The sequence below is a fragment of the Leucopleurus acutus genome, assembly GCF_964270905.1.
Source record: "Leucopleurus acutus genome assembly, chromosome: 3".
Lineage (NCBI taxonomy): Eukaryota > Metazoa > Chordata > Mammalia > Artiodactyla > Delphinidae > Leucopleurus > Leucopleurus acutus.
The window spans coordinates 118,408,566-118,432,835 of NC_139145.1; the positions used below are offsets into that span (position 1 = coordinate 118,408,566).

The window sequence follows — 24,270 nt, forward strand, 5'->3', positions numbered from 1 at the left end:
CACCAACAATAGCGCATACAGTAGGTAGATGCTTAATGAATATTTGATGAATAAATGAGTAAGAGATTCCATCAGTGGACTGCATTTCAGACAACCTCTACACCCTCCTTAAGACCTCAGTCTCTTCAACCGTGAAATAGATACAATAGATTTGATCATTTCTAAATTCTCTTCCATAGGTAGTGTTCTGAGATTCTAAGGCAGAACTTGGCATACGTTTTCTGCAAACATTTCTGCAGACAGTAAATATTTTAGGCTTTGTGGGCCATACAGTCTCTGTTGCAACTATTCATCTTTGCCCCTGTAGCAAGAAAGCAGCCATAGACAATATGAAACAAGCGGGTGTGGCTGTGTTCCAATAAAACTACAGCTGAAAAACAGGCGGTGGGAGGTGGGATGCATTTAGTCCGTGGTCTGTAATTTACCAACCCATGTGCTGAATGACAGCATTCCCTTCCACTCTCGGGTGGTGGCTCTTTTATCTCCCAAACCCCCTCTGTCCCTATTGTCACTTCCAGACTATTGGCCCCATTTCCTCCCTAAACCTGTTTTTCCCTTGAAGTTCATGCCACCAGATTACACCACTCCTTGGTCCTCCTGGTTGCCATTCATCTACAGACTCCTCAAACGACATGGCACCTTGTGCAAGTTCTCTCAACTCCCCCAAAGCTACTCTTGTCAGGATTCTCTGTAATTTCAATTCTGTGAACACAGTCCTTCCAGTACCCTGGCCTATCATCTCCCTAACTTTTTCCCCTCCAGTGAGCTCGTCCTCCACCCTCCTTCAGCCACCAACTCCCACGGTTATGCCCTAGACTTTGTTATTCTCCACACAGCACCCAGAGGAAGTTCCTTTTAAAACACAAATCAAGTCACTCCTCTACTCAAAACTCTGCACTGCTTTCCCATCTCACTCAGAATGAAGCTCTGAGTGCTTACCTTGATCCGGTCCATGGAATCTGAGTCCTAAGTAACTCTGACTCATCTCCTGCCACTCTCCACCCCTACGTCACCTCTACCAGCACTGTCCTCCTTGCTGTTCCTCAAACCAGCCTGGCACTCACCTGCCTCAGGACCTTTGCACCTGCTGTTCCCGACATCTGGGACATTCTTTCCCCAGATATCTACTTGGCTTTCTCACTTACTTCTTGCCTGCTCACATATCACTATATCAAAGAGGCCTTCCCTAGTCATCCTATCAAAAACAGAAACTTCCCAGCCCTATCACTCTCTATTCCACTTACCCTTATTTTTCTTCATAGCACTTGAACCAAACTGACATCTTTTTTAAATATATGCTGCTGTTTCTGGAATAAGTAAGGACTCTCTGTTTCTGGAGAGTAAGGATTTTGTCTTCTTCTGCTGTGTCCTCAGCACCAAGACCGTAGCACACGGCACATCGTAGCTGCCCAATAAACATTTTATGAATTTGTTGAACCAAATCCTTTTGGAAGCAACTTACCTTCTTTCAGTGCTGCTGCCAGTAATGAGGCTGCCTGGGGAGGTTCTCCGGGGTCTGGTTTAATGAGGAGGTGGGGCTCTAGATGGACATCCTCAAATCCACTCAGCTCTCCAAGTTCAGCATAGATATGCAGCTTCTCTTCCAAATATGTGCAAATTTGTTGGTCTTGGTTACTGAGTATTTCTAAGAAATAGTATTTACCATCGAAAGTTATCACATGAATACAACTAATGAAAATCCAGGCTCTAAGATAAAGATGTTGCTAGTTAGCAAGCAGTACAGTGAACAGGTCAAGTACAAGTTATTGATTGGGTGGGACAAACCTAGGTTGAAATCCTAGCTATTCTACTTGGTGACTGTACTTTCCAGCAAATGATTAACATCTCTGAGCTTCCTTTGCCTTTTCTGTAAATTTGCTGTACTCAATAAACGTTTGTTTCATTTCCCATTCCCCTAATTCCCGAAAACCTTGCAAAGCCGATCTTTGTTTATTCAGGCTGTTTTCTATTAAGATTAAACATGAAGGTCAGGAATGAAAATTGAGGTGTCACTGTCCACGATGAGCGCTTCCCACAAGGGAAAACAACGCAAGGCCTGGAACTGCTCGGCCTTCAGCCAGTCCTGGTCAAAACCAAACATACCGGTTTATGTTTTCGTTTCTCAACATCCAATGTCTTTAACCACCTTCGCATGCATCATCTTCCTCTAATTTCAACATGTCACAGAATTCTTAGAGCTTAAAGGGATCTTAACCAGAAGCGAATTCAGGGGTTCTCAGTCTGCCTCAGAATCACTGAGGAAGAGTTTAAAATACTGATGTCTACAGCCCATTGCCCTCAGATTCTGGGTGAACTGATTGAGGGTGAGGCCCAGACATCAGAATTTTTAAAGACCTCCCCAAGTGACTCTAAGGCCCAGCCAGAGATGAGAATCACTGAGCTCATCTAATTTCCTTACTTCACAGATTTGGAAACTGAGGACCAGAGCTATTGTGTTCCTTGTCCAAAGTCATACAACCGTGACCTAACAGTGTGAGATCTAAAATCAAAACACTAGACAACAGGTCCAATGCCCATCTGCACCATACTGTCCACAATTGCTGTTATGTTACATGCAGAATTTTTTAAATATATTTTTAATCACTAAGGAGGGAGGGAGTCATTTTATTTGAGCACCTTTAGTGCCAGTGTATATATATATACATATATATATATGTATGTATGTATATGTAGATAGATAGATTGATATCTACTAACTATATAGATATATATATATATGCATGTATGTATGTGTTTTTGTTTCTTGGGGTTTTTTTTTGCGGTACGCGGGCCTCTCACTGTTGTGGCCTCTCCCGCTGCGGAGCACAGGCTCCGGACGCGCAGGCTCAGCGGCCATGGCTCACGGGCCCAGCCGCTCCACGGCATGTGGGATCTTCCCGGACCGGGGCACGAACCCGTGTCCCCTGCATCGGCAGGCGGACTCTCAACCACTGCGCCACCAGGGAAGCCCCTGTATGTATTTTTTTGAGAGTGGTCGGTGTGGGCCTCCCGTGCACAGAATTAATCATTTAGTCATACGTTCCCATTCATGACACCTGGGCTTTCCCAACCTCCAAGGAGAACTGCACGACCCGGGAACGAGAGGCGTCTGCATTATACCTTGACACTGCTGAATTTTGGCCACTCTGGCTTCAGCCTTCCGCCTCTCTTCGTCAGACTCACTTGTCCTTCCCCCTTCTTCTTCTGGGCAACTTTAAAAGACAATAGTCAAGAGAGACAACTGAAACCAAATCCAAGTATCTTTAGGCTCGTTAGAAAGACATGGGAACTTGGCAGTAGAATTATTCAGAGAAGAAAAATTCAGCAGAAAGAGAATTCATCGTGCCCCCTGGCCAAGAGATTTGGTTTTCTTGAGTATATAATGGACCTTGCATAATATAACACAGCTCTCAAAGTCAGCAGTTTAGGATGACTCAAATATTTCAACAAACACACACATACACAAACATACACTCATACATGCACACAATACCAACGCCACCGGGAGGTACAACTCAAATCATCATTGTTGCTTTCTACTGCATTTGGGCACTTCCATTCTTAATGAAGGTGGAGAGACTGGAGGGGATGGTGGTAGGGTGCCAGGTTGGGTGGGGCGCAGTGGAGGAGGAGGAATTTTATACAACATCATTCAAGATCTAACTAATCAAGTTACCATTAAGAATGATCACCCTCACATCCCCGTTTATAAAAACTGTCTTTGCACAAGTAATGAGGGGTAAGTTGATGTAGCACACTTAGATCCAGCCATCTAAAAAGGTTTATTGAATGATTCTTCAGAATTAGGGACAAAGAGAAACACAGACATGGTCCCTGCCCTCAAGGAGCTTCCAATCTAATAACCAAACATATATACCTAAAAAAGATAATAGCTGCAAGGCTGAAGATGACAAGCACCAAATAAATGCTTTGAGAGCAGGTGTTAAGGAATTTCAGGTAAGGAAGAGACCAGTGGAACTGAAGACGTCTTCAGGAAGGAGGTGAGCCATGAGCGGCACCAAGATGGGATTCACACAGGCAGAGGGAGACAGGGCGTTACAGGCAGGAAGGCATGGAGAAAAAAGGTGCAGATGAGGGGCTACTGCAGGCCGGGGCAGGGGGTGGGGCGCAGACCCTTCTGGCTGAGGCTAAGTTTTCATTCAGGGGAGACACAGTTGGAATATTTTCCCCAATGGAACAAGTCCATTGCCTCAATAATGGACAGAAGGAAATGTTACCTTTCTACTGCCTGTTGGATCCGCCTCATCCAGGTATTCCGTTCCTCCTTGGAGTTGGTATGAATTTCATACATCTCAGGACCAGCAGATGAAGCACTGATCAGAAACATTCCTCTCTCCTCATTCGCAACTTCCCTAGCAATGAGCTTCTGAAGGGAAATAACTGATGGCTTCTGATCCTGCAGAAAATAGGATGAGGTGCAGATGAAACAGTGTCCTATTTAAAGCAAGGGTCTCACAACACACAGTAGCTAAGGAAAGCAACAGTATTAGGCAAATCTTATTTCACTTCAACCTTTTCTCTTCCACAGAAGAGCTGTGGAAGTTCATAAGATTTCCAATGAAAAGGTTATGCTGAAGAGAGGATGGAAAAAGAAGACACAGGAGAATGTTTGTCCTTAAGAACTGGTGGTTTAAAAGGATATCTTTTAAAAAGACAGAACAATCAGAGCAGTAAGAAAAAAATATCAAAACTGCTGTAGTCAGGGATGGAGAGATTTTTCTAGAAGGGCATGGTATAGGAAACAGTGTATCAAATATTACAAGACCTACAGAGTTGGAAGGGTTGGAAGACCTACAGAGTCCACTGGATTTGGCAGTTGGAAGACCTACAGAGTCCACTGGATTTGGCAGTTAACAGTAACACTGTTTCAACAAGCTGATGGGTACAGAACCCCAAGTACCAAAGAGTAAACTGTAAATATGAAAGGTAACACTGGGGAGGCAAGGGCTTCCCTGGTGGCGCAGTGGTTAGGAATCCACCTGCCAATGCAGGGGACACAGGTTTTGAGTCCTGGTCCGGGAAGATCCCACATGCTGCAGAGCAACTAAGCCCGTCCGCCACAACTCCTGAGCCTGCACTCCAGAGCCCGCGAGGCACAACTCCTGAAGCCCGGGCGCCTAGAGACCATACTCTGCAACAAGAGAAGCCACCACAATGAGAAGCCCACGCACCGCAACGAAGAGTAGCCCCCGCTCACCACAACTGCGGAAAGCCCGTGCGCAGCAACAAAGACCCAACCCAGCCAAAAATAAATAAATTAAATAAATTAATTAAAAAAAAAGAAAGAAAGAAAGAATGGGGAGGCAAGACCTCAGATTCCCCAGAACCAATGTCTACTGCTATTGTAGTACTGAGCACAATAGCCTCACTGCAACCTGCAAATGCTTCTTGTTCCCACCAACCAGGTGAGCCCTTGGTGGGCAGGAATGGGTCTAATCCATCTTCATATGCCTAACCCAATGTTTTGAATAAAGTAGGCAACTCAATAAATGTCAGTAGAACTATATTTGGCATAATTCCATCAGAGAGAAATAGGAACAAAGTCTAAAATTTGGCATCGAAGCCATGATTAAATCACCTTTTCTATCAACATTTACTATGATCCTTCAATGCCCCATTCTAAGCACTAGGGATTCAAAGATGAATAAGACACTGATAATACTAATTTGGCTAGGTAGTTATGGTTGAAAATGATGGCCAGAAGAATGCCGGCAGGATGAACAGCTTGGGGGCTAAATATGAAGAATCTTCTTCGGTTTGTGGCTTCTACCACTGTTTACAGAGTTGGTTGCAGCATGTGGTTTTGCTTCTTGGACTCTTGGACTGAGCGACGCCTTTATCCAGAACACACTGCGCCATCCCTCTCTGCTGACTCCTTGGTGCTGACACGTCGGCTTTCCCAGCATCACCCAGCTTTACCACATCTGAAGTTGCTTGCGAGGGTATGGCCAGAGGACTTCTTCATTCTATCTTCATCCAATTCTTAAGAGTAGCAAATACAAAAGAGCAACCCATGCTGGGACAGACTACTGATCTACCCAGTCCTGCTCACTGCCTCTGCTCATGGAAGTAAAAGCCACTTTGTGGCAGAGCCCTTGGAACACTGCCCGTTCTAATTAGGGACAGCCCCTGAGCACTGTTAACATCCCTTATTCGAATATGGATCTATTATCTAAGACCTTATCTGCTTTCCTCCTTGCAAAGCACAGTTTTAACTTCCTCAGCTTACAAGGTCAGTAGCCTCTATACATAAAGCGGCAGAGTAGCTTTGAATACACACACACACACACACACACACACACACACACACGTATATATAACTATTTGAACTAGTTGTTTAGTGTTGCAGGAGAGGAGGTGGTGGCGTCAGATATTTTAAAAATGAAAAATAGGTCAACGGGTAGAACGTAGCATTAATTAAACCACCACAGACCAGGAGGCATCAGGGACATGACCATGATTATTCCAACTAATCACACATGGACACTAGAGATGATCAAGAATTCAAATTAAATCTCTAGGAATGGAGGTAACCTGTCTACTTTGGAGACAGATGTTAAAAACTAGTGATGCAGGGCTTCCCTGGTGGCACAGTGGTTGAGAGTCCGCCTGCCGATGCAGGGGACACGGGTTCGTGCCCTGGTCTGGGAAGATCCCACATGCCAAGGAGTGGCTGGGCCCGTGAGCCATGGCCGCTGAGCCTGCGCATCCGGAGTCTGTGCTCCGCAGCAGGAGAGGCCACAACGGTGAGAGGCCCACATACCGCAAAAAGAAAAAACAAAAAAACCACAAAACTAGTGATGCAAAGGCCTAACTCGGCCTGCAGAGAGCTTTTCTTTGTACCACAGCACTTTGACAAAAGATTTTTAAAAATAATTGCCAGCCTTTAAAAACTGAGCATTTCACTATTTTAAAAACTCTAGATTTCTGAGTTTTGGGAGAAAGCAGAAGATTGGCAATCCTGGGCCCATAGCTTCATTGTAAACAACAGGCGACAGCTGAGCCATCCCTGCCCTCTTTGAGACAGGGCATGAATTCACCAGTTCACTGTGGTCCCTACCACTCTCTATCAGCTCCTTGATAGCAAGAGTCCGGTCCAGTTTACTCATTTACATTTCCTGCGCAATCCCTGTAGACACTGGAGTTGACAACCTCTGCCCAAGGGAAAGAGGAAAAGGAACTGCTATATCCAGCCTCATTGTTACACCATATCCATTGGTGAGTCCATAAAGTGGCTGATTCTATTAGTGAATCACTCCATTCAGGATTCCACTGTGATAACAAGGTCTTAAGGTCACTTCGTATTGAACTTGCACTTGCACATCTACACATTCACTTTGCTTTTTTTTATTGTTCATTCATTTTGAAACTACCTTCTTTGATATTCAAGAGGTCCTCCTAGATTCAGTATTCCAGGATTTAGTGAACACATGTACCTTTTCCTACTCATTTCTAGAGCTGGTCCTACTCCCATTTCCAGAGTCCTCTTCAAAAAACAACAAAATTCTCCTGTAAGGAAGCTATTCCAACCTCTGGCTACTTTCAGCTGCTTATCTTCTTGGCCATTTTCAAATTCATCATGTCTTCTGCAACACGTAGCAAGTTAAGAATTTACTAAAGAAAAGTTTCAAACAGCACAAGGAGCAGAGCATCTCACCTGTGGTCATCAGCATGACGATAACTTTCTAAAATACTATGGCGAATACTAGGAAATCCAGATATTTGTATACTCCTAGCTAATGCATCAACTCTCTCATGCTGTTAACTACAAAGTAAGATACCTGGGTTTGTGTCCACTAAATGTACATGATGCAACTAAAAAGCATAGGATTGAACAGTAGTGTGCATTGACTCTCAGAATAACGCTTTCTCTTTTGCTCCCTGACATCGACAAGGCCTTGACTGGCCTTTATGAAGACAGCTATGTGGCAGACTAACATTGTCAGGAAACAGTATCAGAACCATCTTACTACTGTCCATAGCCAAACACATTATACCAAGAGGACCTAAGTTGTGGCTGCCTCCATTCTGACATTTGGTGGATTGCATTCCTAGTGTCCCACTTAATGGCAAATGTGCTCTAAGGGTGGCACCAATAACTCTTCAAGAGATCAGATAAGAGGGGAGGGCAGACAGCAGAAGCAAGAAGAACTACAATCCTGCAGCCTGTGGAACAAAAACCACATTCACAGAAAGATAGAGAAGATGAAAAGGCAGAAGGCTATGTACCAGATGAAGGAACAAGATAAAACCCCAGAAAAACAACTAAATGAAGTGGAGATAGGCAACCTTCCAGAAAAAGAATTCAGAATAATGATAGTGAAGATGATACAGTACCTCAGAAAAAGAATGGAGGCAAAGATCGAGAAGATGTAAGAAATGTTTAACAAAGACCTAGAAGAATTAAAGAACAAACACCTAGAAGAATTAAAGAACAAACAAACAGAGATGAACAATACAATAACTGAAATGAAAAATAAACTAGAAGGAATCAGTAGGAGAATAATTGAGGCAGGAGAATGGATAAGTGACCTGGAAGACAGAATGGCAGAATTCACTGTTGCAGAACAGAATAAAGAAAAAAGGAATAAAAAGAAATGAAGACAGCTTAAGGGACCTCTGGGACAACATTAAATGCAACAACATTTGCATTACAGGGGTCCCAGAAGGAGAAGAGAGAGAGAAAGGACCTGAGAAAATATTTGAAGAGATTATAGTCGAAAACTTCCCTAACATGTGAAAGGAAATAGTCACCCAAGTCCAGAAAGTGCAGAGAGTCCCAGGCAGGATAAACCCAAGGAGAAACATGCCGAGACATATAGTAATCAAATTGACAAAAATTAAAGACAAAGAAAAATTATTGAAAGCAACAAGGGAAAAATGACAAAAAACATACAAGGGAACTCCCATAAGGTTAACAGCTGATTTCTCAGCAGAAACTCTACAAGACAGAAGGCAGTGGCATGATATATTTAAAGTGATGAAAGGGAAGAAGCTACAACCAAGATTACACTACCAGGCAAGGATCTCATTCAGGTTCGACAGAGAAATAAAAAGCTTTACAGACAAGCAAAAGCTAAGAGAATTCAGCACCACCAAACCAGCTCTACAACAAATGCGAAAAGAACCTCTCTAAGTGGGAAAAACAAGAGAAGAAAAGAACCTACAAGAACAAACCCATAACAATTAAGAAAATGGTAACAGGAACATACATATCGATAATTACCTTAAACGTGAATGGATTAAATGCTCAAACCAAAAGACACAGGCTCGCTGAATGGATACAAAAATAAGACCCATATATATGCTGTCTACACTTCAGTGGGTCTGAAGACCCACTTCAGACCTAGGGACACATACAGACTGAAAGTGAGGGGATGGAAAAAGATATTCCATGCAAATGGAAATTAAAAGAAAGCTGGGTCAGCAAATACTCAATATCAGATAAAATAGACTTTAAAATAAAGAATGTTACAAGAGACAAGGAAGGACACTACGTAATGATCAAGGGATCAATCCAAGAAGAAGACATAACAATTATAAATATATATGCACCCAACATAGGAGCACCTCAATACATAAGTAAACTGCTAACAGCTAAAAAAGAGGAAATCGACAGTAACACAGTAATAGTAGGGGACTTTAACACCTCACTTACACCAATGGACAGATCATCCAAACAGAAAATTAATGAGGAAACACAAGCTCTAAGTGACACAACAGACCAGATAGATTTAAATGATATTTATAGGACATTCCATGCAAAAACAGCAAACTACATTTTCTCCTCAAGTGCACACGGAACATTCTACAGGATAGATCACATCTTGGGTCACAAATCAAGCCTCAGCAAATTTAAGAAAATTGAAATCGTATCAAGCATCTTTTCTCATCACAATGCTATGAGGTTAGAAATCAATTACAGGGAAAAAAAACCAAAAAAACCACGAACATACGGAGGCTAAACACTACGTTACTAAATAACCAAGGGATCACTGAAGAAATCAAAGAGGAAATCAAAAAATACCTAGAGACAAATGACAATGAAAACATGATGATCCAAAATCTATGGGATGCAGCAAAAGCAGTTCTAAGAGGGAAGTTTATAGCAATACAAGCCTACCTCAAGAAACAAGAAACATCTCAAATAAACAATCTAACCTTACACCTAAAGGAACGAGAGAAAGAAGAACAAACAAAACCCAAAGTTAGTAGAAGGAAAGAAATCATAAAGATCAGAGCAGAAATAGAAACAAAGAAAACAATAGCAAAGATCAATAAAACTAAAAGCTGGTTCTTTGACAAGATAAACAAAATTGATAAACCATTAGCCAGACTCATCAAGAAAATGAGGAGAGGACTCAAATCAATAAAATTAGAAATGAAAAAGAAGTTACAACAGATACCACAGAAATACAAAGCATCCGAAGAGACTACTACAAGTAACTCTATGCCAATAAAATGGACAACCTGGAAGAAATAGACAAATTCTTAGAAAGGTATAACCTTCCAAGACTGAACCAGGAAGAAACAGAAAATATGAACAGACCAATCACAAGTTATGAAATTGAAACTGTGATTAAAAATCTTCCAACAAACAAAAGTCCAGGACCAGATGGCTTCACAAGTGAATTCTATCAAACATTTAGAGAAGAGCTAACATCCATCCTTCTCAAAGTCTTCCAAAAAATTGCAGAGGAAGGAACATTCCCAAACTCATTCTATGAGGCCTCCATCACCCCAATACCAAAACCAGACAAAGATACTACAAAAAAAGAAAATTACAAACCAATATCATGCATGAATATAGATATAAAAATCCTCAACAAAATACTAGCAAACAGAATCCAGCAACACATTAAAAGGATCATCCACCATGATCAAGTGGGATTTATCCCAGGGATGCAAGGATTCTTCAATATACACAAATCAATCAATGTGATACACCATATTAACAAACTGAAGAATAAAAACCATATGATCATCTCAATAGATGCAGAAAAAGCTTTTGACAAAATTCAACACCCACTTATGATAAAAACTCTCCAGAAAGTGGGCATGGGGGAACCTACCTCAATATAATAAAGGCCATAATAAAGGCCACAGCAAACATCATTCTCAATGGTGAAAAACTGAAAACATTTCCTCTAAGATTAGGAACAAGAAGACAAGGATGTCCAACCTTGTCACTATTATTCAACACAGTTTTGGAAGTCCTAGCCACAGCAATCAGAGAAGAAATAAGAGGAATACAAATTGGAGAAGAAGAAGTAAAACTGTCACTGTTTGCAGATTACATGATACTATACATAGAGAATCCTAGAGATGCCACCAGAAAACTACTAGAGCTAATCAATGAATTTGGTAAAGTTGTAGCATACAAAATTAATGCACAGAAATATCTTGCATTCCTATACACTAAAGATGAAAAATCTGAAAGAGAAATTAAGGAAACACTCCCAATTACCACTGCAACAAAAAGAATAAAATACGTAGGAATAAACCTACCTAGGGAGACAAAAGATCTGTATGCAGAAAACTACAAGACACTGGTGAAAGAAATTAAAGGTGATACAAACAGATGGAGAGATATACCATGTTCTTGGATTGGAAGAATCAATATTTTAAAAATGCCTATACTACCCAAAGCAATCTACAGATTCAATAAATCCCTATCAAATAACCAATGGCATTTTTTACAGAACTAGAACAAAAAATCTTAAAATTTGGATGGGGACACAAAAGACCCCAAATAGCCAACGCAGTCTTGAGGGAAAAAAACGGAGTGAATCAGACTCCCTGACTTCAGACTATACTACAAAGCTACAGTAATGAAGACAATATGGTACTGGCACAAAAACAGAAATATACATCAATGGAACAGGATAGAAAGCCCAGAGATAAACCCACGCACCTATGGTCAACTATTCTATGACAAAGGAGGCAAGGATATACAATGGAGAAAAGACAGTCTCTTCAATAAGTGGTGCTAGGAAAACTGGACAGCTACATGTAAAAGAATGAAATTAAAACATTCCCTAAAACCATACACAAAAATAAACTCAAAATGGATTACAGACCTAAATGTAAGACCGGATACTATAAAACTGTTAGAGGAAAACACAGGAAGAACACTCTTTGACCTAAATCACAGCAAGATCTTTTTTGATCCATCCCCTAGAGTAATGGAAATAAAAACAAAAATAAACAAATGGGACCTAATGAAACTTAAATGCTTTTGCAAAGCAAAGGAACTACAAACAAGACAAAAAGACAACCCTCAGAATGGGAGAAAATATTTGCAAATGAATCAATGGACAAAGGATTAATCTCTAAAACATATGAACAGCTCATGCAGTTCAATATCTGAAAAACAAACAACCCAATCCAAAGATGGGCAGAAGACCTAAATAGACATTTCTCCAAAGAAGACATACAGATGGCCAAGAAGCACATGAAAAGCTGCTCAACATCACTAATTATTAGAGAAATACAAATCAAAACTACAAGGAGGTATCACCTCACACCAGTTAGAATGGGCATCATCAGAAAATCTACAAACAACAAATGCTGGAGAGGGTGTGGAGAAAAGGGAACCCTCTTGCACTGTTGGTGGGAATGTAAATTGATACAGCCACTATGGAGAACAGTACAGAGGTTCCTTAAAAAACTAAAAATAGAACTACCATATGACCCAGCAATCCCACTACTGGGCATATACCCTGAGAAAACCATAATTCAAAAAGACATATGCACCCCAATGTTCATTACAGCACTATTTACAATAGCCAGGTTATGGAAGCAACCTAAATGTCCGTCGACAGATGAATGGATAAAGAAGATGTGGTCCATATATAAAATTATTTATAATTTATGGCTGAATATTACTCAGCCATAAAAAGGAATGAAATTGGGTCATTTGTAGAGATGTGGATGGATCTAGAGACTGTCATACAGAGTGAAGTCAGAAAGAGTAAAACAAATATCGTATATTAACGCATATGTGTGGAACCTAGAAAAATGGTACAGATGAACCTGTTTGCAGGGCAGAAATAGAGACACAGATGTAGAGAACAAATGTATAGACACCAAGGGGGGGAAGTGATGGTGGGGGGGGCGGGTGTGATGAATTGGGAGATTGGGATTGACATGTATACACTAATATGTATAAAATGGATAACTAATAAGAATCTGCTCTATACAAAAATAAATAAAATAAAATTCAAAAATTCAAAAAAATGGTATATAAGCCCCCCCCCCCCCCAAAAAAAAAAGAGATCAGGTAAGAGGAACAGATTCATATTTCAGGTCCTATTTTAAGTTGAGCATCACAACTTGATCTGAATCCATTTGCACATTGTCCTAGAAAACAAGATAGCTGTCTTTTTTTTTTTAAATTAATTAATTAATTTATTTATTTTTGGCTGTGTTGGGTCTTCGTTTCTGTGCGAGGGCTTTCTCTAGTTGTGGCGAGCGGGGGCCACTCTTCATCACCGTGCACGGGCCTCTCACCGTCGTGGCCTCTCTTGTTGCGGAGCACAGGCTCCAGATGCGCAGGCTCAGTAGTTGTGGCTCACGGGCCCAGTTGCTCCGTGGCATGTGGGATCTTCCCAGACCAGGGCTCGAACCCGTGTCCCCTGCATCGGCAGGCAGATTCTCAACCACTGCGCCACCAGGGAAGCCCGATAGCTGTCTTTTTGCTGTGTCGAATTTTTGATCCATCAGCAGGTCACCTGGCCTATACCACCCAAGAAGCAGGATTTGCTTCTCTTTCCGGTCTTAGTTTTTGAAGAAACCTTTGTTTATAAAAATGTGGTGTGAATTTGTTTTCTCTTCCAGCATGGCCCTCACCATCCCACAGGGCAAACAAAATGTTCCCACCTTCCTGCTTATTTTCTCTGTGTTCCTTCAGAGCATCCAAGATAATAGCAGAGACAGGTTGTTGGACAGATCAGTAGGTTGTCATGAAATATGCAATATATACAGTTCAAATGGATCAGGGCCATGGAACTAGTTTAAGGCCTCTTGTTATCCTCTGGTGTAGCTCTGTGAAATAATCTCTGACCTTTATACAACTTGGCATCACTGTGTTGATGAGAGGCAACGTGCTGAACAGGGTGAAGAAGCCTACTGGGCCAACCTGACAAGATGGAGAGGCAGCTGAGACACTGCTCCAGCCTCTTCCTCCCCAGAATCTATCACTGAGCAGGCATGCTTCTTTGTTTTCTCTGAACGGCATAACATAAACTTCCTTAAGCTGTGAATTTGCCAAAACCAGTTGGAACTGAGGATATCTGCTAATGGTACCCAAATATCCTATCAGTCAATGGATGATAAACACTAACATTGTAGAGAAGCACCATTATACCACCCACATTGGTACTGCATCTTAGATTCTTTCCTATTAACAGGGCCTGATGCTCCATGATGCTGACAAGGGGTTGACTCATGACATCTTCCATCTTTGAGCGAGTCACTGTGGACAAGATGCTATATAAGAAATGCTATAAAATACCGGTTTTACTGCTAGTCTGAGTCTCACTCTGTGCTGGCAATGAGATAACAATAACACACTACAAAGGTAAGTGTTACATGAACAACCTTAGCATTAGTAGCCATTATGGGAGAATTAAGAAAGAATCGTCTTTACACTTTAGACACCAGGATGGTGTTCTCGTGTCTGGCAGAAGGAGCATCATAACAGTTATGAATGGAGTTGGCAACTGGTACAGCAGGCACTGTCCAGCATTAACATTTGAGGTGCTGGGAAGTCAGGACTGCAGGGGGAGGGGGTTTCTGGAGGAAAGACCAAGATAGCCAGACAGCAGAGGGTCCCCTTGTGGGGTTTAGGGCAGTGCCTATTCACCAACCAGTATCAAAGTACTTCAATATTTTCACAACTGGTTAAATTGCTGCATCAGCGGACTACCAGTCCTAGTTGCGATAAATCAATGCATAAATCATGCTTGGTAAACCCAATTGGATCCTTGCTACTGAACACTGTAATCGCTAATAATGGGACTATACCACAGGCATGATCTTGCCAATAACCATTTAATTTCACTAGGAATTTCAGGCAGTTTTCAAGGAGATTTGGGATTAAACCAATGAAAACATTCATCACACGGCCATATACTTACAACAGCTGCAAAGATGTACTTCTGGTCTTTTTCTTGTAAAAAGAGCAGCACATCAGTTAGAAGCAGAGCTAGGATATCTTCAAAGGAAAAATATTACTAGTATTAATGAAGCAAACCACAATTCAAATGCCTTTATTAAAATTCTAATTTCATGTTTAAATAATTTAAATAAACATACTAAAAATAAATACTAACTTTTAGTCTAACTATAAAACCTTGATTAAAATGCCTGCATTATGATAGCTAAAGATATATTTTATAGATAACTCAGTAAGTAAGCTGTGTTTAAGTGCACGCTTGCGTGTGTCACGGTTGGTACAGCTAAATCTCCAGCAAAATTTAATGTTGTAGCCTTCCAAATGGAAGAAAAATATTCAATAAAAAACAAGGTTCTAATAGAATGGAGCAAGCCCTTACCTTTACGGCAAAAAAAGTGCTTAATTAAAAATGTTTATGGGCAGCTTCTGCCTTGAATTACTATATATACTAATCTGCTATTTTGTTCCATCTGGATCTGAGGGAAGTGTGAGGTCCTACACCTCCCTTACATACTGTTCACAAGAACCCACCTTCGCTACACCACTAACATTCTAACACAAAGTTACCCAGCTGTTCATTCCACAAAACAGATAAAGAGCAAATGACTTGGAGCGATAGGATCTACAGACTGCGGTTAATATTTTAGTTGTGGTTCATATTCTAAGTATGGTTCATGTTTAGTTGCAACACTGCAGGTTGCTGATCAGTAAGTCCTTTGGTCATTTGTTGCAAGCACTACAAAACTTGATAATCCTTCAGTGGGTAGCAACCTTGGAGTACCTGGAATTTAACCACCTCTTCCCCTCATTGCTTACCTAAGGAAGATACTAAGATATATCAGAAACAAGAAGGTTGGGCCAGTGGTGCTTAACCCTGACTGCAGACTCACCTGGGTGCTTTGAGCATCCCTATGCCTGGGCTTCACCCCCAGACCAATAAAATCAGAACCTCTGGGAGGAGACTTGAGCATCAGTAAAAATGTTAAACTCCAGAGGCCATTCTAGGGTTTTAAATCCAGTGGCCAGTGTTGACAAAGCCTCGGACAAGGTGCTAGCCACAGAATCATTTCTTAAGGATCAGAATAAACTATTTTAGACTCTAACCAGATGAACAGGCAGGTTAATGCCTGATAGCAAACAGCACACCAATGTCCACGTGTATATTTATGCATTACTATGTATATTTATGCATTATATCATTCAGCCCAAAGATGATGTTTAGAGCTCATTTTCCCCCTCAATGGTCTGAGCTCCTGGCTGGCTTGGCACACAACAGATTCTGAGTGTGTAGGCACATTTTCCAGGATAATATTTCCATGCCAACAATTAGCAGAATTCTCAGGTCCTTTGATTCAAACATCGCAAACTTGAAAACCCATGCGATACCTAGGAAGCCTTTTGCTTGAGGCAGCAAACTTCCCCCTAAGGTTTGTAGCGTGGGCCACCTGTGCCTATGGAAGTTTTCATCTTGATCCTACAGGGATCTTTCCACTGACCTAGGGTTTGTGTGTGGGCCTGCATCGCTGAACCAGTTTTCTTTGGAAAATCTGTCCTCTGTTAAATGAATAATGTGCGTGAACAAGAGGGAGAAATTGGTCTGTTAGAGCCACGGTACCTTTGAAACGACCCGTAGCGGTTTTCCAATAAACAAGGCCATCGTATAACAGGGTCCTTTCTTTACTCATCAGTGCCTGTTTCCTAAACACGTGGCCATTTTTAAGCTTGGTGTATGTTTTGTTTTCAATCTTATTTAGGATCTCAAGCCATTTCTGTTTTTTCTCATATTCGCTGACTTTTAAATCCACAGCTGCAATCATGTCTTTAATTAAGCAAAGAGCTTTGCATAAGTCCTTCTGTTCTTCCGTGTTCTCTGCATGGGAAAAAGAAAGAACAGACACCATGAAATAAGCCAGAGCGCTAATAAGGAAGACATTTTTTCTTTAGTTTTAAGTAAAGTTAAATACATCATCCAAACAGCAAAAATCCCAGAGCAAAAATACTGGATTAACTTCAAATATTCTATCATCACTCAGCACCCCTCCTCCCCAAAAGGATGGTTAAAATGTGTCATTAAGAAGATTTACTTATCAGATGCTTCAGCAGAAACACTGTGGCAATATGATGTCTGAATTCTAGAGACTGGTCTGACCTTCCTTCCTAGAGCAGTGAATGTGTCATATCCCAAGTTAGGCCTTCCTTCCACCTTCCCAGACACAGGTAATTAAGCAAACCCCATGCCTAGCTTCTTAGAACTTAACTGAGCTACAAGCCCAAGCTGGAGTCCTTTCCCAGAAGGGAGCTGCAGGGTGACTTGAATAGACCTCGTACTCATTTGCTTTCCTAGATCCCTCTCTCCCTAAAAAAATAACATTTAAAATTATAACTTACAACTGCATTAACATAAAGATAAAGATATTAATAATATATATTAAAACATCTTTTCAACCTAAAAAAATGGGACCAAGGCACTCTGCAGAGTGGGTAACTCAGCCACGCTCACGCCAACAGAGCAGACGATCATCGAATCCAGCTGTTACTCTGAAATACTGGCCAAATCTCTTATCCCTAGATTATCTTAAGAAAAACTTCTGGAGAAGTTTCTGCAACAGCCTCCTGGAGCTCTAGATGAAACCAAATTTAGCTATTTTCTATATCTGATTTAAAAAAAAACTAATTGATGTTTACTGAGGTGAATGGAACTGAAAGGGAAAGTTTCAGGAGGTCAGAAAATGCTAGGAGAGGAGAAAGAAAAACAACAGAGAAAATAAAAGATTCTCTAAGAGCCTAGAGCAGCAGAAATAAACACACAGAAATAGCAGGGAAATGGAATAAGAACAAGTCCTCCAAAGGGTCTAAACTTTCCAGGCTCTAAATGCCTCCAATAGGTACACGAGGGCTTTGTGAGAAAACCAAGGAATAGATCGTGACACCAATCATTAACAAGGAAGATTTTCTCATTGCCCATGAAAAGAATGTACTTCATTTACTTCACTACTTTACTATACCTGCCACCCACCTAAGCAACACTCCCCACCATGAAAGAAAAAAAAAAGATTCTTCTTTATAAAGAGCATATTTTAAATATAGGAAAGTTGAGTAGAGAAAATCAAAGTTGAATTACAAAGTGACTTAAAGTAAGGCCAAGAAAAGGCTCCGAGTCTTCTGACCTCCAGGAATAAATTACTGTCTTTTAACCGCTTGCAACTCAAAGTGCAGCAGCATTGGCCCCACCCGGGGGTCTTGTTAGAAATGCTTACCTTGGGTTCTACCCCAGACCTACTGAATCGGAGTCTGCATGTAAATGAGATCCCCAGGTGAGGGGTACTCCTAATGAAATTCTAAAAGCACTGCCATAAAGAGTCACATGAACCAATGTTCCCAGAAACTAGAGAGGTTGGAGAAGTCTGACCTAACTAAGGAGGCAGTGTTCGTTCAGCCACTATGACGTCTACGCCTGCAGAGCCATAAGTCCCACTTCTCATTTCTGACACGCAGCAGGCAATCACTGTGATGCACCCTACCTGGAATCTGGTATGGGATGATTCTCGGAGGAGCACTAGCTGGCCTAACACATTCCAACAGCTGTTAGTCTTTGAGTATTGTATTAAACTTAAGAAAGAGAATATAACCATAATATAAACTAAAAGTCTTAATTTTGTTTTCATTCTTTAACTGAGAACAAAATTATGAGGCTTTTCTCTTTCTACTGTGCTTATATTTTATGTTAAATTATAGGAAGCGGGCTTCCCTGGTGGCGCAGTGGTTGAGAGGCCGCCTGCCGATGCAGGGGACACGAGTTCGTGCCCCGGTCCAGGATGATCCCACATGCTGCAGAGCGGCTGGGCCCGTGAGCCGTGGCCGCTGAGCCTGCGCGTCCGGAGCCTGTGCTCCGCAACGGGAGAGGCCACAACAGTGAGAGGCCCGTGTACCGCAAAAAAAAAAAAAAAAAAAAAAAAAAAATTATAGGAAGCAATACAAATGGGACATAAGGAATGGATGCTACCATTCCTGCCTGAACTTAGGTCCTAATGTAACTAAAAAAAAAAAAAATGGAAAGACCAAATCATGCATTTCTATTCACCGAGACCCCTTCCAAAAAAAGGATGTTAAAAGTTGACTTTTTAGAGTGGGAATTTAAGATCTCATTACCAGTTTCATGATCTCCAAGTCAGTTGGTCATAATAAAGATAATAAAAACAGCTCCCAGTTATCAAGCACCTTGTTTATACCAGGCTGTGTACTGGGCACTTTCTGAGACAATCTCACTTAATCCTCACAACAATTCCACAAGATAAAGATTAGTATTCTCATTCGGTAGTGGAGAGAACTGAGGCTCATTTCATTACCTTGCCCAACTGATGAGCGGCAGAGCCAAGTATCTGCAACGGCCGTGCAAGTTCACGCAAGGCCAAACCAAAGCCCTTGTTAACAGAAGACACTACCATCCTAATAATTTACTCACGATCAATAAGCTAGCTTGAGGAACAGGCACTTTTATCTGTCCATTCATTGCACCGTTATATTTATTTATTGATAACCTATTCTGCACTAGGTATTGAATCTAGACCCCTCAAGGAGCTTATAGGCCGGCCATGTGCATTAACAGGTTTTTAAAGGACATCCAGATGTTAGTCCTTGAACATGATGAACTGACAGGGTCAAAAATAGCTCCTTCATAAATCATTCTCAATCTAATAAATCACTGCTGGGAAGGTAATAGGAAGATGAAGAAGAAGAGGTATTAAGGTCTGGATATGGGGGAAATACAGATGGGAAGGGTAGGGTCAAAGTATGAGGAAGTCTACTTGCTTTGGGCTGCTTGGAGGAATTCAGACTATTGGCCAAGTCACATTACGAAAGATAACTTTTCAAAATGGATCCAAATCCTAAGGCTTCACAGTTTTTCCATCATGAAAAATCTTTATGAATCAGGCACCCACAAGCATCTAGAGCTGTTTACAACACCTCAGCTATGTTTAAAACTAAGGAAAGAGGCAAATGTTTATCCCAGAAGTCATCACTCACCCTTTGTGTACTGCAATATCCTTTCCACCAAGACAGGGTATTTTGTGATGCGCTGAGTGACCAGCAGAATGCATTCTGGAATTCCTCGGCGTCGAGCCAAAAGATTACTATTTCGGAGCTTAAAAAAAATATATATATATATATATGTATATATTTTTAAACTTTAATATACACAAACACTACCTGTATTTTCTTTTTAGGTAGGAATTTAATAATACAAAGAACCTGCAACAGTATAATTCTATTCAGACATAACATGCTGCATCATTCATTAAAACTTGATACATTGCCATTAAATTGGATACTTTGAAATTAATTTCAATAATCCAACTCTCCAAGGTTAAGAAGTTTCAAGTTACACTGATGTACTTAGAGTTAATTCCAAAAATAAGCAGGTTTTAAGACTTATAAGTGCTAAGATTCATGAATAGCAGAAGTTTTGAAAAATACTCAGAAATCAAAGTCACACTTTGAACATGAGTTTGCAATTAACTGTTTGTTTTTCTAAGAGGTTTTCCTCTACATTTGTTATTATTCATCATAGCATTTAAGTTTCCTCTAATCCGGGCAACTTTTTTTCTAAATATCTCAAAGTCTTATTTTCAAGTTCTCAATACACATGTATGTTTAAAAAAAGAAAAGGAGGAGAATCCAGTAGCATGCTTAAAATGGTAGATAAAAAATTAGAATCTATGAAACTCTAAAGGACAAATTTCTTCAATAAGTAAGTAGGACACCAAAAAAATGGGATGGGAAGCATTCAATGTAAAGGTGATTTAAAAGACATAACCCCCCATGAATAATATATAAACCTTGGTCAGATCCTGATCCAATTTTATGAGCTAATGAGGGAAATTTGATTACTGGCCAGCTGTTTGAAGAGATTAAAGAATTAGTGTATTTAAGTGGAATAATGCCACTGTAATTTTTAAAAGATATATTGTTCAGTGATACAAGTTATATATGAAATGATGTGCATCACAGACTTGCTTCAAATTAATCCAGTGGGGGTGGGGTAGGTTCTTTATTTTTACTGTGGTTCTTCTGATTTATAACTTGTCAAGGCATGAAAAGCTTCACAGGATATTACAAAAGTGCTCAGAAGTATGGAGAACATGGCTTCGCAAATATAAATACAAAAGTAAGTGATTTGGGACAAATATTTCACTAACACAGAAAAAGAGGCTTTCTATCTTTGCCACAAACCTATCACTTCCTTCTTCCCTGAAAAACAGTACCTAGATGTGAAACTTGGTTAGATCACCTAAAAAACAAGTATGAACTTCATGCTGGCTTACCATTTTGTAACAGTTTTAAAATACTTGCCTTAATAAAATTCTGAAACTTTTTATTCTGCTGGAGTTCTTTAAAGAGGCTAACAGCCTCCTTGTGATGGCTACAGAATTCCCCATATATTTTCTTCATTTTATTTGCATTTTCTTCTGAAAACTGAGAAGAAAAACATTTCAGTGATGGTTTATAAATTTAGTCAGTCCTAAACACTAAAAAGAACATGCAATTTTCATATATTTCAGTACATTCTTTGCAAATAAAGAATAAACATCCAGGAATTTCTGGCCACAATCACTTCTCTTCCCCAGATACTTTTTAAATTAAAGTAAGAGGAAGTAGTCAAGAGGTAAGAGGAAGACATCAACCTAATGTGATTATATTATATTGAACTAACTCAATTATCAATAGCCCAATGAAAAACATTTGATATCTTCTATTTTGTGTGTTTATACAACTTTATAATTTCAATTTATAGTTTTAATACTTTTATAGATTGAAGGGTATGGGGCACATTTGGGGATCCTCAGGAAGGTTGACATTTACATTGGGTAACTGATCATGTCCACGAACTCAGTCTTCATTGGGAATTTAATTTTTGTCATCACAAATGGATCAACAGGCAGGTTATCATTAGCCAAGATGACAGAGAAAGATGAGTAACCAGAGGCCAATTTATTAACTGATGGACAGAAGTAAAGATGTGGGCTGGATATTTCCATAACCTTGACCTGCAGAAAAATCTCTATAGAAAAATCTACATGGGAACAACTTAGCATCATACGGTGGTATGGAGAGAATCAGCTGAATAATTTGAATGCCAACGTTTCAGACTCTGATGACACTATGTATACATGTGGGTGTTGAAGATCACTGTAACAGAAACCAGAACACACCTACGCCTCCTTAGAAAGTACTTAAACTGTACATCCCTATCTCTGGTCTTTTCAACTGTGCTCACAGTTTTATCTATGCTTGAGGCCAATACATCTTACGAGATGATCCTTAAACCACCAACAATAATATATAGGTATAAATTTAACAAAACATACACAGGCCTTGTGTGCTGAAAACTACACAATGCTAATGAAAGAAATCAAATAAGATTTAAATAAATATACCATGTTCATAGATTGGAAGACTCAACATAGTAAAGATGTCAATTTTCCCCAAATTAATGTACAGGTTTAATGCAATTCTTATCAAATCTCAGCAAGTGTCTGTACATATAGACAAGATTATTCTAGAATTTATATCAAAAGATAAAGAAACTAGGATAAAAACAATTTTGGAAAAGAAGAATAAAGTGAAAGAACTCAGTCTAGACAATTTCAAGATTTATTCTGGAACTACTGTAATTATGACTATGGAAGGATACACATACATCAGTGGAACAAAATAGGAACCCAAAATGCTCAACAGTTTTTGACAGAAGGCAAATGCAATTTATTGGAGGAAGGATAGCCCTTTCAACAAATGATATTGGAGCAGCTGAACATCCACAGGTCAAAAAATAATAATAATAACCTTGACCAAAGTCTCATATTTTATACAAAAAGTAACTCCAAATGGATCACAGACCTAAATATAAAACATAAAACTATAAAACTTTTAGAAAAAAAAAAAAAGGAGAAAATCTTTGGGATCTCAGGCTAGACAAAGAGGTCTTAGACTTGAAATCAAAAGCATGATCCTTAAAATATGAGGGAGTCCAGGAAAAACTTTGGCCTGTGTAAGAGGTAAGAGACCATTGTTTCAAGGTGTGCGAGGAGAGGGGATTCATAGCACTGCCTAAATGAGCTTCAGAGACAGGCGCCAGCCACGGCTATCAGCGCGGACCCCAGAGACGGGCATGAAATGCTAAGGCTGCTGCTGCAGCCACCAAGAATCTTGTGTGCAAGCACAGGTCACTCTCCACACCTCCCCTCCTGGGAGACTGTGCAGCCCGCCACTGCCAGGGTCCCGTGACCCAGGGACAACTTCCTTGGGAGAACACACGGTGCGCCTCAGGTTGTTGCAACATCACGCTGACCTCTGCTGCTGCAGGCTCACCCCACATTCCATACTCCTCCCTCCCCGCCGCCTGAGTGAGCCAGAGCTGGCTAATCAGCTGCTCCTTTAATTCCCTCCTGTCTGGGCAAAGAACAGACGCCAGAGGGCGACCTACACGCAGAGGAGGGGCCAAATCTGAAGCTGAACCCAGGGAGCTGTGCGAACAAAGAAGAGAAAGGGAAATCTCTCCCAGCAGCCTCAGGAGCAGCGGATTAAATCTCCACAATCAACTGGATGTACCCTGCATCTGTGGAATACCTGAAGAGACAACGAATCATCCCTAATGGAGGAGGTGGACTTTGGGAGCAACTGTAGACATGGGGTTTGCTGTATGGAACTGACTAGATTCTGATTTTTATGTTTATCTTAGTATAGTTTTTAGTGCTTGTTACCATTGGTGGATTTGTTTATTGGTTTGGTTGCTCTGTTCTTTTTGTTCAAATTACTTTTTAAATTTTTTTATTTTAATAACTTTTTCTTTCTTTCTTTCTTTCCTTTTTTCCTCCCTTTTCTTCTGAACCATGTAGCTGACAGGGTCTTTGTGCTCTGGCTGGATGTCAGGCCTGAGCATCTGAGGTGGGAGAGCCGAGTTCAGGACACTGGACCACCAGAGACCTCCCGGCCCCACGTAATATCAATCGGCGAGAGCTCTCTCAGAGATCTCTGTCTCAATGCTAAGACCCAGCTCCACTCAACGACCAGCA

At 40.6% G+C, this 24,270-nt stretch overlaps 1 protein-coding gene across 2 annotated transcripts in view; it reads right to left on the reverse strand.

Annotated features, from left to right (window-relative positions):
- The window catches only part of ARHGEF28 (Rho guanine nucleotide exchange factor 28), a 256,291-nt gene that overhangs the window by 43,698 nt on the left and 188,323 nt on the right, over nt 1–24,270 (reverse strand). For both annotated transcript variants that reach the window (XM_082834982.1, XM_082834981.1), the window contains 7 exons: nt 21,551–21,673; nt 20,225–20,342; nt 16,815–17,069; nt 15,162–15,238; nt 4,239–4,417; nt 3,121–3,212; nt 1,463–1,645 (listed from right to left, as the gene is read on the reverse strand). In XM_082834982.1, the coding sequence (XP_082691108.1) occupies nt 1,463–1,645; nt 3,121–3,212; nt 4,239–4,417; nt 15,162–15,238; nt 16,815–17,069; nt 20,225–20,342; nt 21,551–21,673 (1,027 nt within the window). The remainder of the gene's footprint in view (nt 1–1,462; nt 1,646–3,120; nt 3,213–4,238; nt 4,418–15,161; nt 15,239–16,814; nt 17,070–20,224; nt 20,343–21,550; nt 21,674–24,270) is intronic.